Raw genomic sequence first — 20,202 nt, 5'->3', positions numbered from 1 at the left:
TCCATTTCCTTACTATGTTCCTCACAGTGGAAACTGACAGGTTAAATCTCTGAGACAACTTTTTGTATCCTTCCCCTGAACAACTATGTTGAACAATCTTTGTTTTTAGATCATTTGATAGTTGTTTTGATGAGCCCATGATGTCACTCTTCAGAGGAGATTCAAATAGGAGAACAACTTGCAATTGGCCACCTTAAATACCTTTTCTCTTGATTGGATACACCTGGCTATGAAGTTCAGTTAGGTTATCAAACCAATTTTGTGCTTCAGTAAGTCAGTAAAAAGTAGTTAGGAGTATTCAAATCAATAAAATGATAAGGGTGCCCATACTTTTGCACCAGTCAAATTTTGGTTTAATGCATATTGCACATTTTCTGTTAGTACAATAAACCTCATTTCAATCCTGAAATATTACTGTGTCCATCAGTTATTAGATATATCAAACTGAAATGGCTGTTGCAAACACCCAAATATTTAGAACTAAAAATGATTAAGATTATTAGGGGTGCCCAAACTTTTTCATATTACTGTATTTCCTCAAACTGGGAAAAAACTTTATAATGAGGGGTTCTGCATGCAAATGTTTCTGATAAAATATATTTTACCATTATTCTCATTATTTGTTTATTCAACACTATATTAATGTTGATGGTATATAATATATATTATATTGTAAATAGTGTCTACCCAACTCACCCGTTGGTACAGTACTCTTAATGTATAATTTTATGTAAGTATATTTGTTGTGTACCTTTAAACACATTTAACAGCTACACATGAGCAGGTCTGGAAATATGTTACTATAGTAATGAAGAGATTATGTTTTTATATCAGTGAATGTTCATTATTAGGAATCTTATAAGTCACTGTAATGAGTAAACAAGGCAGCAATAGCAAAAGTGCAGATTGATTTATTCACATTGTGATCTTTATTGCACTTTAGCCAGTTCTATTAAAACATAGGTTTCATTATCAGAAGCTTAAAAAAATCTAAACAATTAAGGAATAAAAATACAGCAACAGCAGAGCTTTAACTTTATATCTTCACTGATCAGTGCAACAGTAAACGTCCCTGTTTAGTGCAAAAGTAAAACATAAAGCATCTATGAAGAAATTGTGATGAAATATCATTTTTCATTATGACAAAAAAGGAGTTAACACTTTATTTTGAGTGGTGCTTATTAATAAAATGAACAATAATCAGACTCTCTGTAACAACATTCAGTTATTTTTCATTTTGATTGTATAAATTTATATCTGGATCCATTTGGCCTGAGAAATCTTTGATTAGGTATCTGGTCTAAAACACACCATCTCACCATCCTCAGCACACACTCTTACTGGAACTGGATCTCAACTGTGCTGTGCTGAGATTAAGAGGGGGGACTAAAGATTAGGATTATGTCTTGGTTTTAAGACAATTTTAAGACTAGGTTTTGGATTGAGGCTAAATTTAGGACGAGGGTAAAAGTGAGGTTAGGATTAGGTTTTGGATTGGGGTTAAGGTTAGGATTATGTTTTATTTTGACTTTAAGGTTAGGATTAGGTTTTGCTTTGACCTTAAAATTAGGATTTGGTTTTGGATTGAGGTTAAAATATGACCAATATTTGGGTTGAGGGTAAGGTTAGGATTAAGTTTGGATTAAGGTTAAAATTAGGATTAGGGCCAAAAATTAGGTTAGGATTAAGTTTGGATTAAGGTTAAAATTAGGATTAGGGCCAAAAATTAGGTTGTGATTAAGTTTGTATTAAGGTTAAAATTAGGATTAGGGCCAAAAATAGGGTTAGGATTAGGTTTTAAATTGAGATTAAGGTGAAATTAGGGCCTGGATGAGGTTAGAATTAGGTTTTTCGATTGAGGTTAAGGTCAGAATTAGGTTTTGGGTTGAGTTTTAGATTAGGATAAGGTTTTGGGTTAATGTGATACTGATACTCTGCTAGGAGAGTAAATACTGACAAATATCCACTCAAAATAAAGTGTTACTGGAATACTTGATGGTACTGGGTATGAGATAATAGTTCATAACTCAGATCATTGGGTGTTGTCATCGGGGCCACTAATATCTGCAGCAACTGCAACAAAACCCTGTAAAGAGAGTAAAGAATTGTTATGCAGCTTCACAACACGTCCGGTATAAGAGTTTAATGTGTTCTAAGATTTTTTTTTTTTTCAACCATTAAAAAAACTAAAATTTATTGCCTTCCAGTGAATACTGTCTTCAATATACATACTGATTCAGTTCAACATGTCTTTGGCCATCTAACAATATAAAATAATTTTTTTAATTTTACCAGGCACGTTTACAGCCACCACACCACGGGGTAAGATCTAATGCAGTGAACAGTATAATTAAACATTATCAGTTTATAATTCATATATGCTCCAGAAATATATAGCAATAGGGGGCTATTTTTATTTTCTATATTTAATATAATCATTGACATAGTAGTGGGTTCATTTGTAAGTCATTATCTTGTAATGATGTCAATAATTTGTTTACTGTGGTTATAATTTATATATGATTTATAATATGCAATAAAACACAGGACAGAATGCGAGTATTGCAGCTGGTTTTACCGTAAGCTCAACAACTTCCCTCCTGTATGATCTCACATTGACACACATTAGCCTGTGTCTGTCCTGTGTTTTTCCCCTTTTTTGGTTTTCTGTGCTCCTGCCATCTGTTTTCCTGTCTTGTGTTCCCAGGCATTGTTTTGTTATTATCCTGTCTCCACCCTAGCCCTGCCCTAGCCCTGCCCTAGTCATTAGTGTTATCACCTTGTGTCTCATTTGTTACTTCCGCCCCCTCATTACCTCCACAGGTGTCCCTAGTGTGTGCCTGAGTATAAATCCCCCATGTGCTCCTTTGTTCTCTGTCGTGCTTTTTATTTGACCCTGTCCCGTGTGTTTGCTATTTTAGGTCTACCGTTCTGGTTTGTTGTCTTTATAGTGTTTTATTCTTTGCTTCTCAAGCAAGGAAGTTTATCTTTTGTTTTATAGTTTTTAACTGTTAGTGTTTATTTTCTTTGTCTCAGTTTTTAGTTTGTTTTTTGTTATGTCGAAAAATAAATTTGACTTGCATTTGCATCCGGCCCCCTCCTCCGTGTTACACACATGAGTCTCTACATACCTTAGAGGCTCAGCGGACCCGGATTAATGGAACACAGTATTTAACCAGTGCTGCTGTTTGTGGCACAAGATCTCTTCACACTCTTAATTGTTAGACAATATGGCAAATTCAATACCAAGTCTACATCATTGTGCCATTGTTCCATATGTTTATAGTATTTATGTAGTATATATGTAAACATATTTTTACCTCACTGTCAGAAAAGCATATGAAACTAGAAGCATGTTTCAGTCTGTGAGTCAAATTACCAATATATACGAATGACTTATTTTCAACCTTTTTGTTTTGTTGGTGAGTTTGTGCTGATTAAAAGCATGTGTAGCACTTTGGGAACTAATTATTTTAGGTAGGTGTAAGTTTTAAAAATGTCAAGGCATGTCAGACTATCTCAGAAGTGTCTGAAGGGCTTCAGAGTGGTTGAAACTTTGGACAAAGTTGCTAAAAAAGTATTATTTTATAGCAAATCATAAATATGTTATTTTACTCACATCTTCGATGGCCATCACTGCGTTCTTGAGGCCGAAGCCCTTCACAAAGGGCAGCTGAATGCCTTCACTTAGCTGGGCTGAAATAAAAGAGCAAAAGAGCAATCAGATTACAAATTTAATATCATATATAAATATAATTCAAGACATTCACTCGCATTTAAAAGATTGAGCTGTATGTAGAACTTCTCCTTACCATTCACCTTCGGAAGAACGAACGCTTTCATCCCTAACGTCAGTGCTCGCTCAATCGGAGTGATCTAAAAAAAATAAATAAATAACAACTATTATTATGATAACACAAGTTTAGTTGCATTATCAACTTGCTATTAAAATGGTATATTTGTTCATAGTGTTTCTAAATTCTTACTGAGAATTGTCCAATCTCAGTTGCTCCAAGAGTCACAGTAAGACTTCAGCCATTCAAAAAATAAAGAGTAGAGGTTGTCATTTCTTAATAGTTTCAGTAAAACATTTTACAAAAGAAAAAAAAAATGATTAAACATATACACAAGCCTTGTCTACCTACTTTTTCATTTCCAGAGCTCCCTTCACCAGCACCTTTTCGATGTAAGCTTTGGCACTGAAAGAGCTTTCCTTAAAGAGATCAGAGTAGATTACAGTTACAATGAGTGGAATAGAGCTAATATTTGAGATACAGAATTAATGAATTCTAAATTATATCCAATAAGAGCCCAGACCAATGTTTAAATATTGATACCAAGTTCAAACTTAAATTATATAAATTCAGTGAGCAGTTCATTCATGTTTGTTTCTTATTGTGATAAAAAGCACATGACTAGAATAAAATCATGATGTAACATAAATGATGTAACAAAAAATTCATAACTATTATTAACATTTTGTTCTAGAAATCAGGTCAGAACTAGTTCTATAGAATGTAAAACATTCATTTATATTTAAATTTATTTTAATGGTTAAATGGTTCTGATCTTCTACAGCTCTGCAGAAGCAAATAATACACTTTTAAGGAGCTACTTTTATTTTTTTATGTATATATATAATTTTATTTTAATTTTTTCCCCCTTTTCTCCCCAATTTACACGGCCAATTACCCAACTAGAACTCCCCCTGTCACTAGTGATGCCCCAACACACCAGGAGGGTGAAGACTAGCACATGAAATGTGAAGTCAGCCACCGCTTCTTTTCGAGCTGCTGATGCAGCATTGCCGAGCAGCATCACAGCACGCTCGGAGGAAAGCACAGCGACTCGGCTCCGGTACATCAGCTCACAGACGCCCAGTGTTGCCAACTCCACAGTAAGGAAAGTAGCTATTGGCTGTTGTAAAAGTCGCTAGAAGTCGCTAAATGACGTCATTACCTAATTTGCATAATACATTTTTTTAAGCTGTAAAGGATTAAGGATGTGGGAGAGAAAAAAGTGCGTAAAAAACACCTTAAATATGTTAGAAATGTTACAAATGAACAACTTCTGTTGCTTTTTAAATAGGACGTCACTTTTGTTTACAATAACTTAATTTTTACGTGATTTACATAAATTAGTTTTTTGCCATGTTCTTAAATGTTATTATAAGAGCAGCCGGAACTGTTATTCTACGTTTTTTTTTAGTTTTTTTTTTTCAGTTTTTTTAGTTTGTTTGTTTTATTTATTTATTTATTTATTTTTTACATTTTCTTAAGTTTTCTTTATATTTAAACCTATAATAGACAAATTGTTCAATGGTTCAATAGATATTTAGCTTTGTTTTATTTATTAATTTTTTTAGCTTTGTATTTAGATTTGTTTTATTTTATTTTATTTTTTTACATTTTCTTAAGTTTTCTTTATTTTTAAACCTATCATAGACAAATTGTTCAATGGTTCAAAAGATATTTAGCTTTTTATAAAGAGGCAGACACTGTGGAGGAGGTGAGTGACAGGCTATGTGGTGAATGAGGTGAGTGAATGATTGAGACTGTGTGAATTAAATTAAGGGATTTCTGTTCGTGTTACACTGAAGACACTTTAATATTTATACTTCTGCTCTGTAAATACAGAGCGGGGTCAGTCAGCGGTGGCTGTGGGCACGCGCGATTCATTTACAATGTGTTCGTGGAGCGGTGTGTGTGGGTACTCTGAGTGTGAGAGAGTGTGGGTCTGCACTGTGAGTGGTGTGGGGCGGGGCTGACGGCAGCGCCCGCTGCAGCGTGGAAGACAGTAACTGAAGAGCACGTGTTCATCTCAGAGTCGCCAAAAGTCTCCAATAACACCACAAAAACTCGCTAGATTTGTCGCTAGTCGCTTTTTTACAAAAAAAGTCGCTAGAGGGTCTGAAAAGTCGCTTAATATAGCGACAAAGTAGCTAAGTTGGCAACACTGCAGACGCCCTGTGCTGTGCTGTGGACATCACCCTCCCCTGGGGAGAGAGCGCCATCTACCCACCCGGAGGGAGCAGGGCCAATTTTGCTCTCTCTGAGCAGCGGCAGCTTGATGGCCAAGCTGCATGAGCGGGGGTTCGAACCTGCAACCTCCTGCTCATATTGCCGCCCCTAAAAGGAGCTACTTTTGAGTTGATGTGTGTACCGTATTTTTCACATTATAAGGTGTATTATGCATCACTAGTAAGAAACAGGGGTGTCGCCATGTTTCTCTTCTAATTCAGCAGGTCTCGCTGCTAAGCTAATTAAACTAAACTGTAATTCTTAAAAAAAAAAAAAAAAAAACATTTTCAGTCAAATGAGCACTGGATGTTAACCTTCACAGATATCTTTCCTGAAAACTGTTTATTTGGGTCAGTAAAGCGATTTTGTTTATTTACAGTAAGCTTAGATTTCCAGATTTTCACTAAGGCTGGCTGCAGCAGCATTAGCCTTATCAGCTAACAGCTAGCACTAGCTGTGTTTAGAGGCTAATGTCACCCGACAGCACTACACTGAGGAACCCTGAGTGTTTTGGTAAGCCAGGGTGATGTAGCTAGCATTTCGCCTAATGTAACTAATGTGACTAATGCTAATACTGCTCCACCAGTGTTAGCCAGGGTTAGCAGCAGGCTACTGGTCGAAAATACTTGCCTCTGAACAGCAAAAGAGCTAAAGCTTAGCGCGGTTACCAGCTAATGCTAATACTGCTTCAGTGTCGGTGCTGGAGGCACTAAACTGAAACTCCTGTATAACGCTGTCTTTCTGCAGAGTGGCTAAATTCATAAGTAAAATAAGGCACACTGATGATTTTTGGCAAAAATTATGGATTTTACGCATGCCTTATAGTGCGAATAATTCAGTAATTCGATGTTCACATGCTTTTCTGGACAAGCTGAAAGATACAGAACTGCTATTAAAAGTAAGAAAGTGTACAGGGCATGGGGCTGACACTGTGTTATATTAGAGGAGTGTACCTTTTTTTGACATATTGCAACCAAATAAAAATAAAGAATGAGTAGTCGAGGAGCGAATTCTGTGTATGTGTATGCAGAGGAACATACTATATCAGAAATATTTATTCTCCCCAAAATGAAAGCAAGGTGAAAAACTCACTATGTCGAGTCTGAAGAGAGGTACTGTGCCGGAGTCAGGCTTTACGGCAAAGGCTTTGACTGAGGCCAACAACCGGACACTTGTCACTGTTTTACTAAAAGAAATCAGCGGAGTCTCACTGGTATACAGCTGCAGCTCCATGGGCATGTCTGGATACTGCTTTGGAAGCTGCAGAAGAAATAACAAAATAAAAAAATACGATTTTTTTTTATATACAGTTAATCATGCTGGTTAAAAGATAAATTAGCTTTTTAATTCCATGTTAAATAAGACACTCTGAATATACACACAAACCTGGGGAATCAGTGATCCAAAGGCGCTTGTGTTCAGGTGGAAGGGAGAGGCCTTGGGGATCTGCAAAATATATTTTAGAAGCATAATAATTTTAATATAGTGTCAGTACTGATGTTTTCTGTCTGCCTGCTATGAAAACTCTGATACACACACTAGAGACTTCAACTCCCAGCAGGCACTAACACCAGACCTTCCGGACGCTGCTGATCACTCTGCGCTGCGGCGTTCAAACTCGCCAAGCTTCTGATTGCCCACACCTGGTCCTGTTTGTATATTTACCCATTGTTTTCCTTTGTTTATTGCTCTTTTGGTTTCTGACTCGTTTTTGTATTTTTGGCTACTCATTTTCCTTGCCCTTAGTTTACCATTGTCGATCCTTATTTTGTAATTAGACTTCTCTTTTTGCCTAGTCCTTTTTCTTGTTTGAATATCCCGTGTATGACACTTTTTGCATGCTCTCACTCTGGTATGTTGTTATCTATTGCTGTGTGTTTGGTTTTCACGTGTGTCTGGCCGGCGTGACTTACAGTCATTATTATGGTCAATGTTATTATTATGAGTCAATATTATGGTTTTATATGTGTTGTTTTTATTAAACTTTACCTACATTACATATTTATATTTGTATATTCCAGAAATCCTAAATCTTGTACTATGTTATTGCGGTGTAAAAAGGGCCATTTAAATAAAAATTATAATAATTATTATTATTGTTTGGGGGGAGTGTACAAGAGCTCCAATCATTCAAAGTCTATGAGTAGATGTTAAATAAGGGTGATTTAAAGGTTGTTTTTCCCCTCCCATCATTAAAAAACAACCATCATTCATCAACATTAAAAGATGTAATACAACCAAAACAAACAAAACAATTTTTTAAATGTCTGGAACGAAATCTGGCTGTCACAAGTCCTCAAATAGCAGACGTATGTTAAGACAATGCTCAATATTCCATTGTTAATGCATAGAAACAGTGTTGCTATCCAGGGTCAGACCTGATTTGTTCATGCACTTTTATTCTATGTTGATTCAACATTTATTTCATCTTTGTTCCTTTATTCATTATAAGTGTACATTATGAGTGTCCAATCATTTAAAATCTTTAAATTAACATTGATTCAATGATTCAGATGATTCAACACTAACCGATACCTATGAGGCAATGTTGAATAAAGGTTGTTCAAAGGTTGTTTTTCTTCCATTAAGGTTTATTTAATGTTTTTTTGCTCTCCAAACCCCTAATAACCCTTAAAGCAGCTTTCTATATGATTATACTCTACATTAAATATCTTTAAAAAAAAAATTAAAACTATATGCTCACCATGTCTTCAGTGATGCGTATTTGCAGAGCTCCAGCAGTGTGATAGGCATAAGCTGCCGAGTTCACGCAGAACTCAGATGCACCCAGTGACATCATGAAGTTCTCTTGCCATGTCAGGTCAAAATAGTCAGGAGAAAACGGCGGCTCTGACGGGGAGCTGATGCTGTAAAACTCACCCTGTTAAAACAAAGAAACAAGACAAAGTATATACAGGTACATCTAAAAAAAAAATAGAATATCATTGAAAAGTTACTTTATTTCAGTAATTCAGTTAAAAAATGTGAAAACTATTATATAGATGTATTACACACAAAGTGATCTATTTTAAGCATTTTTTTATTTTATTATTAATGATTATGGCTTACAGTGGACCAACACCAGCAGATGACATGTCTCTCCAAACCATCACTGTGGAAATTGTGGAAACTTCACACTAGACCTCAAGCAGTTTGGACTGTGTGTCTCTTTCTCCAGACTCTGCTCCCTTGATTTCCAAATGAAACGTAAAATTTATGCAAAAACTGATGATCAGTGATGGTTTGGATGTCATGTCATCTGCTGGTGTTGATCCACTGTGTTTTATATCAAGTCTAAAGTCAGTGCAGTTTGTCTGTAACAGGAGATTTTACAGCACTTCCCTCTGATGACAACTTTTATCAAGATGCAGATTTCATTTTCCAGCAGCATTTGGCACACTGCCCACACTGCCAAAAGAACCAGTTGGTTTTATATAATATTCTTATTGTCTGAGACACTGATTTTTCCATAATCATCAACAATAAAAGAAATAAACTATTAAAATAGATCACTTTTTGTGTATTACATCTATATATAATGAGTTTCATATTTTTTTAGATGCACCTGTATGTATAAATGTGTACTATATGTGTATTTTTTTTTTTAAATAAATAAATAATACTGTAGGGAGTGGAATCATATATATAGTTTTATAATATTTTATTCTATAGCAAATGAACTCTGATTTTTTACTGTTTTAATTTTTTGTAGTAATTGTAGACATGACTAGAAATATTGCCAATAGAATAAGACTCGCATGGGCATGGACTGGAGGGGTATAAACCCCCTATTAATGTTTACTGGCTGGAAAATCATACCGTGACATTCAATCCAAGCCCACTGTCTTCCACCAGCGGTGAGTCTGTCAGAGAAATGTTCATGAATACATATGGATCCACCTTCAGGGCAGCTGTAAATAAAAGACAACAGCATTATTTATAAATAACCAGGCATAAACCACACACATAGCATTAACATTTAATATCTGACTGCATATCAGTTGCTCTCCAATGTATTGTTAGTATTAATATTCTTATTATATGAATTGATTTTTTATAGTTCTAACTGAAAAAAAATATTTTTTTTTTCATATTTTACAAAGGAAAATGTTCTACACAAATGTTACTACATTACAACATCAGTCCAACACATCTAAACCTCCTAATTAGGAGGTCAAGCATATATTGGGTGCGCATCCCACTTGTGTACTAGTTACTAATACTTACTAGTGTTTGAGTATGTAGTGTGTAGTATTGATAAAAGTGTGAATGTTGAGTTTACTGGTACTTAAATATCCAAATCCAAATATGTTCTCAGAGCAGGTCTTTTTTAGTATGGTTAAACTGGACACTATTATCCCACAATGCTCTCAATGCTCTGCTGCTGTTTTATTATTATGTTATATTTTAATTGCAATACCCGGCACTGCTGCTAGGTGTCTCTCCAGAACATCAATTCCTTTCTTGAACGCTGGACAAATCTGGAAGAGGGAGAACATATATATGGGCATTTTATGTGTTTTTATTGACGCTATTTCATACAGAACACGTATAAAGTATATATAAAATCTAATGAAAAGAAAAAATTATTTCACCTGTTTAAACATTAATTAATTGTAAACTCAATGTTCAAAAAGGTTGAAAACAAAGATCAAATTATATTAACCACATAGAGATAAAGCAGACAACTATTGTGCTGATAAAGCTGCCAGTGATTTATTGTATTAGCCTGTATTTAATCATTATTATTTTTTGTTGTTGTTCTTTATGTTGTTCTTTATATGCTGAGACAAAACAATAGTTGTGCCCAAGGAACAATCTCATTGTTGATTTTTAATCCATTGCAGGGCACAAAATAGCACACAGGATTTAAAATAGCTAAAATTAAAAGCTAAATTAAAGCTATATTAAAGAGAATTTGTGTGCAGTGAATCTGATTAAAAGCTGTGTCCTGGGAGACCATTTACTGGTTAAAATATGACAGGGGGTTTTCTTAATACTTCAAAGTCTAATAATGATAAAGTTCTGCCTTTTAACATAGAGCCAATCAGATTGTTTGAAATACCCCTAAAGTGCTAAAGGAAAACGACCCTGAAGGAAATAATTGTGGTTAATATATTGCCATGTTAGTCAACAGTGTACCATCAAAAGTGGCAAGAGTAAGTAGGGAAACCACTTTCACCTGCTGGTAATTAGCAGTACTGTGCTTTTAAGATGAGTATATGTAGATATATTTAAATGTGCCAAACAGGGCAAAAATAAAAATATAACTGTTGACATTATGGCAGTAGAAAAATACACAAATAAATACAACTGTAAGGTTACATATATTAGGATGGGTGATTTTTTAGTTCTTTAGCTCTGGCACAGTCCTGGCCTGGGATGATTGGGAAAATAGGTAGTCTGGAGCCTTGTTTATTATGAATTGTAAGCAGAAGAATACAATTTTGACAACATTTTTATTTATTTGCATTAAAAATGGATAGATTATGTGTTGATTGTTTAATTTAATGTATAATTTTATATTCTCTCCATGTTTTCTCATTTTCTCAGGAAACAACAAATTTGACTAAATATATCTACCTGTACACGGATCTCGTTTGCGATTTGCCCACTGAAAATATCTACAAATGGTTGGAAGATAAAACTGTGGGTGGAAAGGAAAACAAGACAAAGTTACTTAGCACAACACAGTTGAACTGCAAAGCAAAATAAAATAACAAACTTGCACATGATTAAGCAAAAATTAGCCATCTTAAATATAAGGTGCACCCAGGATTTCATTTAGCTTTCTCTACACACAGTAAAGTCACAATTTGATTTGAATTTAAAGTCAAAACTGATTCTTTTTAATGTTGAGTTAGTGTGTAGTCTTTCTCCACAGGCTATCTATATGATTAACTGCCTGGCCTCTGTGTTGTAGGCATTAAGAGCATCATTTTTTGAGCCACAGACTCTGTGTTAGCTGTGGGCTATACTGTTCAATTTATCTCCATCCAAATTATCCAATGTATAAGTTTAACCCTTGTGTGGTGTTCGGGTCTGTGGGACCCGTTTTCATTTTTTATCAAATGATACTAAAAAAATATTTTTTCTAACTCAAACTCATTGGCATTGGCGCATTTTTTGTGAAAAACATATATCAAAACACATTTTCGATAAACACACACTGTACACCCCCCCCTACACATTTATATTACATACAGTATGTTTGGCCAAGGGCTAATAAACATTGCTTCATTTGTAAATTTGAAACTAAACAAATTTTCTACTCATATCTTGAGTTTAATTCATTTTCTTTTACATTTTATTAAAAAACTAAAAAAAAAAAGAGTAGCACTTTTTGAAAGAAATGTAACATAAGAAAGGTAAAGGGCAAATATTAACCATGTAAGCTGTTTATATTGCTTGCAATTTAAATGAAGCAAGCATGTGTAAAGCATTTTAATGTAAAATTGCTTAATTTTGCTGAATTAAATACAAGTAACAAAGTAAACGAGTAACAAAAATATGAACACCACACAAGGGTTAATTCACTTGGGTTTTCAGTAAACATTATCTAAAAGTTTTAAGGCAACTAATGTCCTCAAATTAAAGGAAAAATTCAAATTCACTGTATCCAGGCTTACAGTCAGGTGGAGCATGTAATTCATTTTATAAATCTAATTTATTTCACACCACCTTCTGAAACAGATTATAAATCACAAGTCTTGGCTTGTTGTTTTCTGTATTAAACCTGAGTGTGGTTAAATAGGGTTCTTGTGAACTTACCTGGCACCTCCATGGAAATTTACTTGCACACTTCCCACATCAGCAGAACACATGATGGTGGAAATAGAGAGCCGTTCTTCATCACTCCCCAACTGCAACACTGTGTTGAGGTTGACTGTATACACAGCGATTTCAAACCACCCGCTGTCATGTCTGCATAAGAGATGTAGAATAGACTTTTAATTACAGTATCTGTGTTGTTCACATCATTGACCCATTTATACATCGTTTAGGAAGCAACAAATTTCTCTTTATGAGGTAGAGTCACCTACAATGGCTTTCAGTTAACAGCTGTGCTGAACTCGTCAAGAGTTAATTACTTTAATGTCTTGTTTCTTAATGTGTTTGAGAGCATCAGTTGTAAAGTAGTGAAGAGGTAGAGTTACAGGTATACAGTGAATAGTGAATATTTGAGTAATGTTCTAATCCATATTATGGAGAGAACTACTCAATTAAATAAAGAAAATATACTTTAAAAAATGAAGATCAGTCAAGCCATACTATTTTTTGAACTTTGAAAGTATCCCAAAGTGCAGTCACTGCAAAGACCAATAAAACGTTATGATGGAACTGGCTCTCATCAGAACCACCCCAGGAAAGGAAGATCAAGGGTTCCCTCTTGAGTTTCCGCATAGGATAATATCATCAGAGTTACCAGCCTCAGAACAACAAGTTAACAGCATCTCAGATTAGAGCACCTAAATGCTTCAGAGAGTTTTTTTTTATATTAGAAATGTTAAGCTGCACCATAATGTTCATTCATAGTCTGGATAACTTAAGTATTCATTTACAATGTAGGAAAAACAATAAAAAATTTATAAACTTTCAGTGAGAAGGTGTGTCCAAACTTTTGACTGGTACTGTATGTCATACAGTCTCAAAATATTACTATAGTACGTGGTATTACAGGGGCAGGGCGTAATGTAAACTGTTTAAAAAACACAGTTTCTTCTTTCTTAATTTACATGGCATGAGTCTCATTCAAAAATCAGTGTGGGCCAATGACTGTAGAGAGCCCTCTTTTAGCTATTAGCTTTTATCTATAGGCGAGCTGTTTACTGTGCATGGCGCAGATTGATTTAGGGCGTCAGTGTGTCTTTGCTATCGTAACAGCAAGAAAAGTACACCTTGTCTGGCTTGAAATGTCCAGAAGGCATGTGGTAATTTCCTAATAATGATTGTGTTTCGTACGTAACATGAAATTAATTAGTCAAACCAATCAAGACATGTTGTGTCATGTGATGGGTAACCCTGGAGATGGAAAGACCTTCCCCTCCCACCAAATGGAACATTTGTAGTTTATATGCAGTAAAATGAAGATACTGAAGTACAGTATCCCAGCTTTATCTAATTTAAACTTTCTGCTCTTTCAGAGTATAATAAATACTACACACTAAACTACCCTCTACAGCTCTTATCTATAAAATGGGCATTTAATATGGGCTGATTTTGCAACTTGTGTGGACTGGGGAATAAATAGTACATTTTCAGGCTATACTGATGTTACACAGCACAGCAAACTCTTGATTTGGTTCAATCCGTGGGTCAACTGATAGTATACTGTGTCTAAACTCATAAATGGTGGGTGACATGAATACATAATTACATAAATAATGTTAAATAAATTACAGAGACAATGTGGTGGTGCTTGGTGCTTGGTGAAACTGCACACAAATATAGCACAATGGAATGTGATAGAATACAATGTGTGTGAATCCCTTTGCTTACATGACTCCAAATTTTGTGTTCCAGTGTCCACTGATGGCAATGGAGAGTCCACTCACTTGCAGAGATACTCCAGTTCCTTCTGAAAAAGCAACTGATGGCTCCGGCAAATCACAGCGCTGAATGGACATGCTGAGGATTTATCATAATGACACTTTTATCCAACTGTGATTTAATGTAATATAATTGCTGTGTTTTTATATGTATATGAAAAACTGAGTGAGAAGAATGTTAAAATGAGTTTCCAGTCAAAAAAGAACAAAAAAATACATTGTTTATGATCTTAGATCAGGGGTGTCCAAACTTTTTTGGTTGGGGGCCAGAAGGAGAAATATATTTGAAGTTACAGGCCACACTCTGTAATAAAACAAATAATGAAATATAACACTTTAAATAATACTTTTTTCCTGATTATTTCTTTTACACATCATTTTACTTGACTTACTATCTTTATCTTTGACAGTGTTGTGTAAACTAAGATTTTTTAAATTGATGTTTAGTTTCATGATATCTCTTAGTATTAAACTCCTTTCTGCGCTAGAAATGCGCACTCTCTCTGCTTTTAGACTCTTTTGCCCCGTTTTTCTGCGCTAGAAATGCGCACCCTCTCCGCTTTTAGACTCTTTTGCCCCGTTTTTCTGCGCTAGAAATGCGCACCCTCTCCGCTTTTAGACTCTTTTGCCCCGTTTTTCTGCGCTAGAAATGCGCACTCTCTCCGCTTTTAGACTCTTTTCCCCCTGTTTTTCTGCGCTAGAAATGCGCACCCTCTCCGCTTTTAGACTCTTTTGCCCCGTTTTTCTGCGCTAGAAATGCGCACTCTCTCCTTTTTTAGACTCTTTTGCTCCGTTTTTCTGCGCTAGAAATGCGCAATCTCTGCGCTTTTAGACTCCTTGGCTCGTTTCTGACACCTAGCGTTCAAACTTTGAATCTCACATTATAAAAACCTGCTTAACAGCGGGCCAACTTTCATTCTATTTCTAAAATACCTCGCAGGCCGCTCCAAAAAAGAAACGGGCCGCAGTTTGGACACCCCTGTCTTAGATGTACTACAGAGTTTCCAAATAAACCCATTAAATGGCTAATTTCATTAACATTGCATGCAGGACTGTCTCATTGCAGATTGTGCAGGTAAATAAACTGTTATCTGGGTCTTCATCAGAAAACCTTCTTACTCAAGAACTAACAGGTGAATTTACACCGCCCCGAGTACTTACTCATGCAGAACATAATGCACTGTGCCAATTCCAATATTCACCCCTCCTCTGACTTCTGGGAGCTCAATACTGCTGAGCTCATTCTGCAGCCAGTCAGTCGACCAGTGAGCAACTGCACACACACACAGGACGAAAACAGCCTCACAACCACACAGATCCCAATACATTCCCAATACAGCAGAATAGTTTATTGTTTAAGTGAAATAATTTCACAGAACTTTCAATAGATATGTTTAAAAAGGTACAAAGTGCATTATTCACAATTGGACACAAGAGGGAGATAAAAGAATTCTGTCTCACATCCTTATGTGATCTAAGATGGAGAAAGGTGTGTCACATCATTTGGAGCAGTAGCCCAGCACCACCCAAACTATATGCTCTTCCAGAATATGATAAATACATCCTCAGGTATTGGTTCTGTAATAAGTCAAATCATTTCTAATACAGCTGAAAAAAAAGAGACCACTTCAGTTTCTGAACCAGTCTCTCAGATTTTTCTATTTATAGGTATATGTGTGATTAACATGAACATTATTGTTTGATTCTATAAACTACGGACAACATTTCTCCAAAAATTCCAAATAAAAAAATCTATCCTTGTGGAATAACCCTGGTTTTTAATCACAGTTTTCATGCATCTTGGCATTATGTCCTCCACCAGTCTTACACGCTGCTTTTGGATAACTTTATGCCTCTCCTGGTGCAAAGATCCTAGCAGTTTAGCTTGGTTTGATTTCTTCTTAATAATATAAGTGTTTTTATATGTTTGCCTCTTTAACTTCAACAAAATGCAATTTTTGCATACAAACAAATATATGTTACTTTGTTATGTTACACACTGGCTATTTTAATTCAGAGACTGGACTCAATCAGGCAACAAAACATTAAATGTCAGCAAAGGAAGTGCTGCTGTCTGAGAACGAATGATAAGGGCAGAAAAGGTAAATTCCCCCAAGCTCAGTCCCACAGTCTTCACAATCACATGTCTATTTAAGTCAGTCTGTACTGTGCTTGAGGCTGAAGGTCTAGCAGTTTCACTACCTTAATATTTTTTTTTACTTCTCAGACTTCTCAGCAGCCACAGAGCAGTGGGTGCCATGATTTTTTATGTTTGTATATTTAGTTTATCCTTTCAGACCTGAGTTACTGTATATTCCAGTGATGGGAAAATATCAAAAAGTGCTGTTTGCATATGTAATGCACACAAAAGAAGAATCTATTACTCTCATATAAAGATAAGCTAAATGCAGTCAACTGAATTATTTATTTATTTATTGTCCATTGTATTGGAAGCCAACAATTTTATTTTATATTTGATATTGACCTTTTTATGTCACAAACAGTAAAATAAACTCTAAGTTGCCTTAAATTTAGCAAAAGTATGCTTTTATTACTTTGCCTCATTGGCTTCTGAGTGCTGCCCTGCTCTAATGCCTGAGCTGCCTGAGGCGCTAAGCTACTGTTTCATTGGCTTGTAAACTTATTAACTGGCTGGTTCATGCCCTATTCTGATAGACAACAGTTACTTTTAATTAGAGTTGTGTGCAACACAACATTAAAAAAAAGGAAGTATGCAATGTCTATTGTAAAGGATGCAGGGTCTGAAAGGGTTAAAAAATCTAGTTGCAAAATTGCAAATCAACAGTCACAACAATCCAACAATGATCAAGGCCTTAATTTAAAAAATATTTATATGTTTATATATGTTACATGATAAAATGAAACCGCTGACTGTAATAAATGTCATAAATATACAATTTTTAATTGAATGCCAGTTTGTGGAGTCACACTTAACAAGATGTTATTTTAAAAATATAAAAATCTTTAAAAAACTTATACAGTAACTAATATATTTTTAATTGACATATTATAACATTACCAATGCGCTAGTGTGCGCTAGTTAGCAGATTTATTATTTTTAAAGTTTAATAAAATAAATATATAGTATATACAACAAATACTTCATAACAAATACAAACAAATACACAGTATGTCTAAATGTTTGTTGAAATCCCTTCTAAATACATTAAGCTACTTTTGCAAATGAGCAAACGCACACACACACACCCCCAAACCTTTCCCTTTAAAGAAATATTTCCAAAAGAATAGGTCTCCCTGTAGCAGGTAAACAATAACCAATTTTCACCATCATGCCAACCATGCCACACCAAAGCACTGAGCTGTAAAGCTGTGGAAGTATGTTCGCTCGAATTGTTGAGCTCCTTTCAGTACTTGAGGAGTAAGTTAAGGAGTTGGGGATGAGGTGGTGGGAAGGTGATCATCCAAAATCCTGACATTAGTAATCAATATCAGTGAATGCAATAAAATCCTCAGCAGAATTTTAAATCTAACGTCTGAAAAAAGCCTTACTCAGACAGAATAAACATAAGGCTCCAACAAAAGCAAACCATCCACTTCCGTTTACATATTTTATACCATCAGTATTTTTTGCATTTTATTTGGAAATCAAGGGACCAGAGTCTGGAGGAAGAGTGGAGAGACACAAAGAGTTTGGATAGCCATGTCTTCCCGGAAAATCTTACAGCACTTCATAAAAGTGCTCTCACTCTGCTGACAACTTTTATGGAGATGTGGATTTCATTTTCAAGCAGGATTTGGCACACTGCCAAAATTATCTTATATGACATTATCATTTTCTGAGATACTGACTTTTGAGTTTTCATTGGCTGTAAGCCATAATCATCAACAATAAAATAAATAAACACTTAAAATAGATCAATCTGTGTTTAATACATCTATATTATATAAGAGTATCACATTTTGAACTGAATTCCTGAAATAAAGTAACTTTTCAATGATATTGAATTTTTTTAAATGCACCTGTGCTGTACAGTATCACCATATAAAAAATAATGAATTAAACCAAAACGAAACACAATCTGTTTTTTCAGTGTGTGTAAAATATAAGAGTGTAAAAGGTCTTACCTTTCTCCAGTCCCTTTTGTGACAGAACTGCTTGCAGTGCAGAATATTCCGCATGTGTGTTCATTATATTCATCAGCACAAGTCCAATCAGCCACATCTTCACCATGACAACACGCTTACAGATCGTACAGAGCTATAATAGAGAGTAATGTAATGTAGTTGTATTGTCTAAAACTGAGATTATATCATATATAGAATCTTTTTGTCTATTTTAATCGTTATCTAAGACATATAATCATTGTAACCTAATGGAATAATAATTAATAAAAGTTGCAATTCGTCGCTGTCCTATGAAAAACACTTATCTCCATTTTTTAGTTTACTACACAATTTGAACAGACAAACAGTCCCTTACACTGTGCCAAAATTTCTTGATGAACGGACTAATAGAAACTCTTCAAAATTACCCGAAATAAACTCTTTTTGCATTGACTTCCATTAAAAGTTTACAAGTTTTTTTCTCTCTCCTGTAAAGTTGCTGTTTTGAAGATAAGTGTTTTTCATTGGACAGCAACGAATTGCTTTTAAAAAGAAGAAAAGACAAAAGTCCATACCGACTGAGTAAATCTGATGTGTGGGTCTCTGTGGTTGTCTCTCTATGTGTTCAGCAAGTTCTGCTCACTACTCGCTTTTATTTCCACTTCCTCAATAATTGAAGATCTGAAACATAAACTCAGTTCGCTGTAAGTGGGCTAAATATGAAAAGAGGAAGTACCTTTGTACCGTTGTGCTTTTGTTTAACACATTAAACTAATTGCTTTTTGTTCCGTTGCAACTTACTATAGTAGAGCTACACTATGACAAAACATTACAGTCAAAAAATATATGATAGCAGTATCTAAACTGATCAGAAGAAATCAGAAGATGTGAAGAAAGTGCAGGCTTTTAAAATACCTTGATCCATAGTGTCACGTCTGTACCATAACAACTTAACAACATGTGAGCTGAATAACGTTTTTAAAAACGAATTCTGTGGGGATATAAAAATTTGACAATATAAGCAGAGGTTACACTAGCTGTTACATTTAAATAATGGAGGTAGAATTACAGTATATTGGAAAAAAAACGTGATTGAAAGTTGTCTGTTTTGCCATTGAAACCTATGGCGATTGGTGGGGTTACACAGCTTTCTGAAACCGAACAGCAGGGGGCACCTGACCTGTGGTGGCTTCACTTTTGAGAGACGATGCTCTGTCCAGCTATACACAGTCTATGGTGGAAACCCTTTCTAAATGTAAGCTACTTGTGCAAATGTGCAAATACACACCCACACACACACCTTTCCCTTTAAAGAAATATTTCCAATAGAACAGGACTCCCTGTAGCAGATAAACAATAACCAATTGGCACCACCTTGCCAACCGTGCCACACTACAGCATAGAAGTAAACCCAAGTGCCACATAAAGCGGACAAGAAATGACAATGGGTGGTAATGACTGTGCTGGGTGGAATCTGGCTAGAATTGTGCAGCTAATTACATAAAAGCAGATCATATTTCTGGTCTGTGAGGATCCATTACAGTGTT

General features: G+C 35.2%; 1 protein-coding gene across 1 annotated transcript; it reads right to left on the bottom strand.

The window, feature by feature from the left end:
- Positions 1–895: 895 nt before the first annotated feature.
- bpifcl (BPI fold containing family C, like) lies at positions 896–19,349 on the bottom strand. Its single transcript, XM_049486011.1, has 16 exons — positions 19,231–19,349; positions 18,677–18,809; positions 15,731–15,842; positions 14,520–14,648; positions 12,792–12,944; positions 11,604–11,667; positions 10,441–10,501; positions 9,840–9,931; positions 8,725–8,901; positions 7,407–7,466; positions 7,113–7,280; positions 4,146–4,213; positions 3,987–4,029; positions 3,813–3,876; positions 3,620–3,696; positions 896–2,086 (listed from the first exon to the last, which is right to left on the bottom strand). The coding sequence occupies exons 2-16, from the start codon at positions 18,780–18,782 to the stop codon at positions 2,033–2,035; spliced, it is 1,428 nt and encodes a 475-aa protein (XP_049341968.1). The 5' UTR covers positions 18,783–18,809; positions 19,231–19,349; the 3' UTR covers positions 896–2,032.
- Positions 19,350–20,202: the final 853 nt, after the last annotated feature.

Source organism: Astyanax mexicanus, chromosome 12, assembly GCF_023375975.1.
Source record: "Astyanax mexicanus isolate ESR-SI-001 chromosome 12, AstMex3_surface, whole genome shotgun sequence".
In the NCBI taxonomy this organism is placed as follows: Eukaryota; Metazoa; Chordata; class Actinopteri; order Characiformes; family Acestrorhamphidae; genus Astyanax; species Astyanax mexicanus.
The sequence above is the reverse complement of the archived record's forward strand: the minus strand, read 5'-3'. Positions and strand labels throughout refer to the sequence as shown.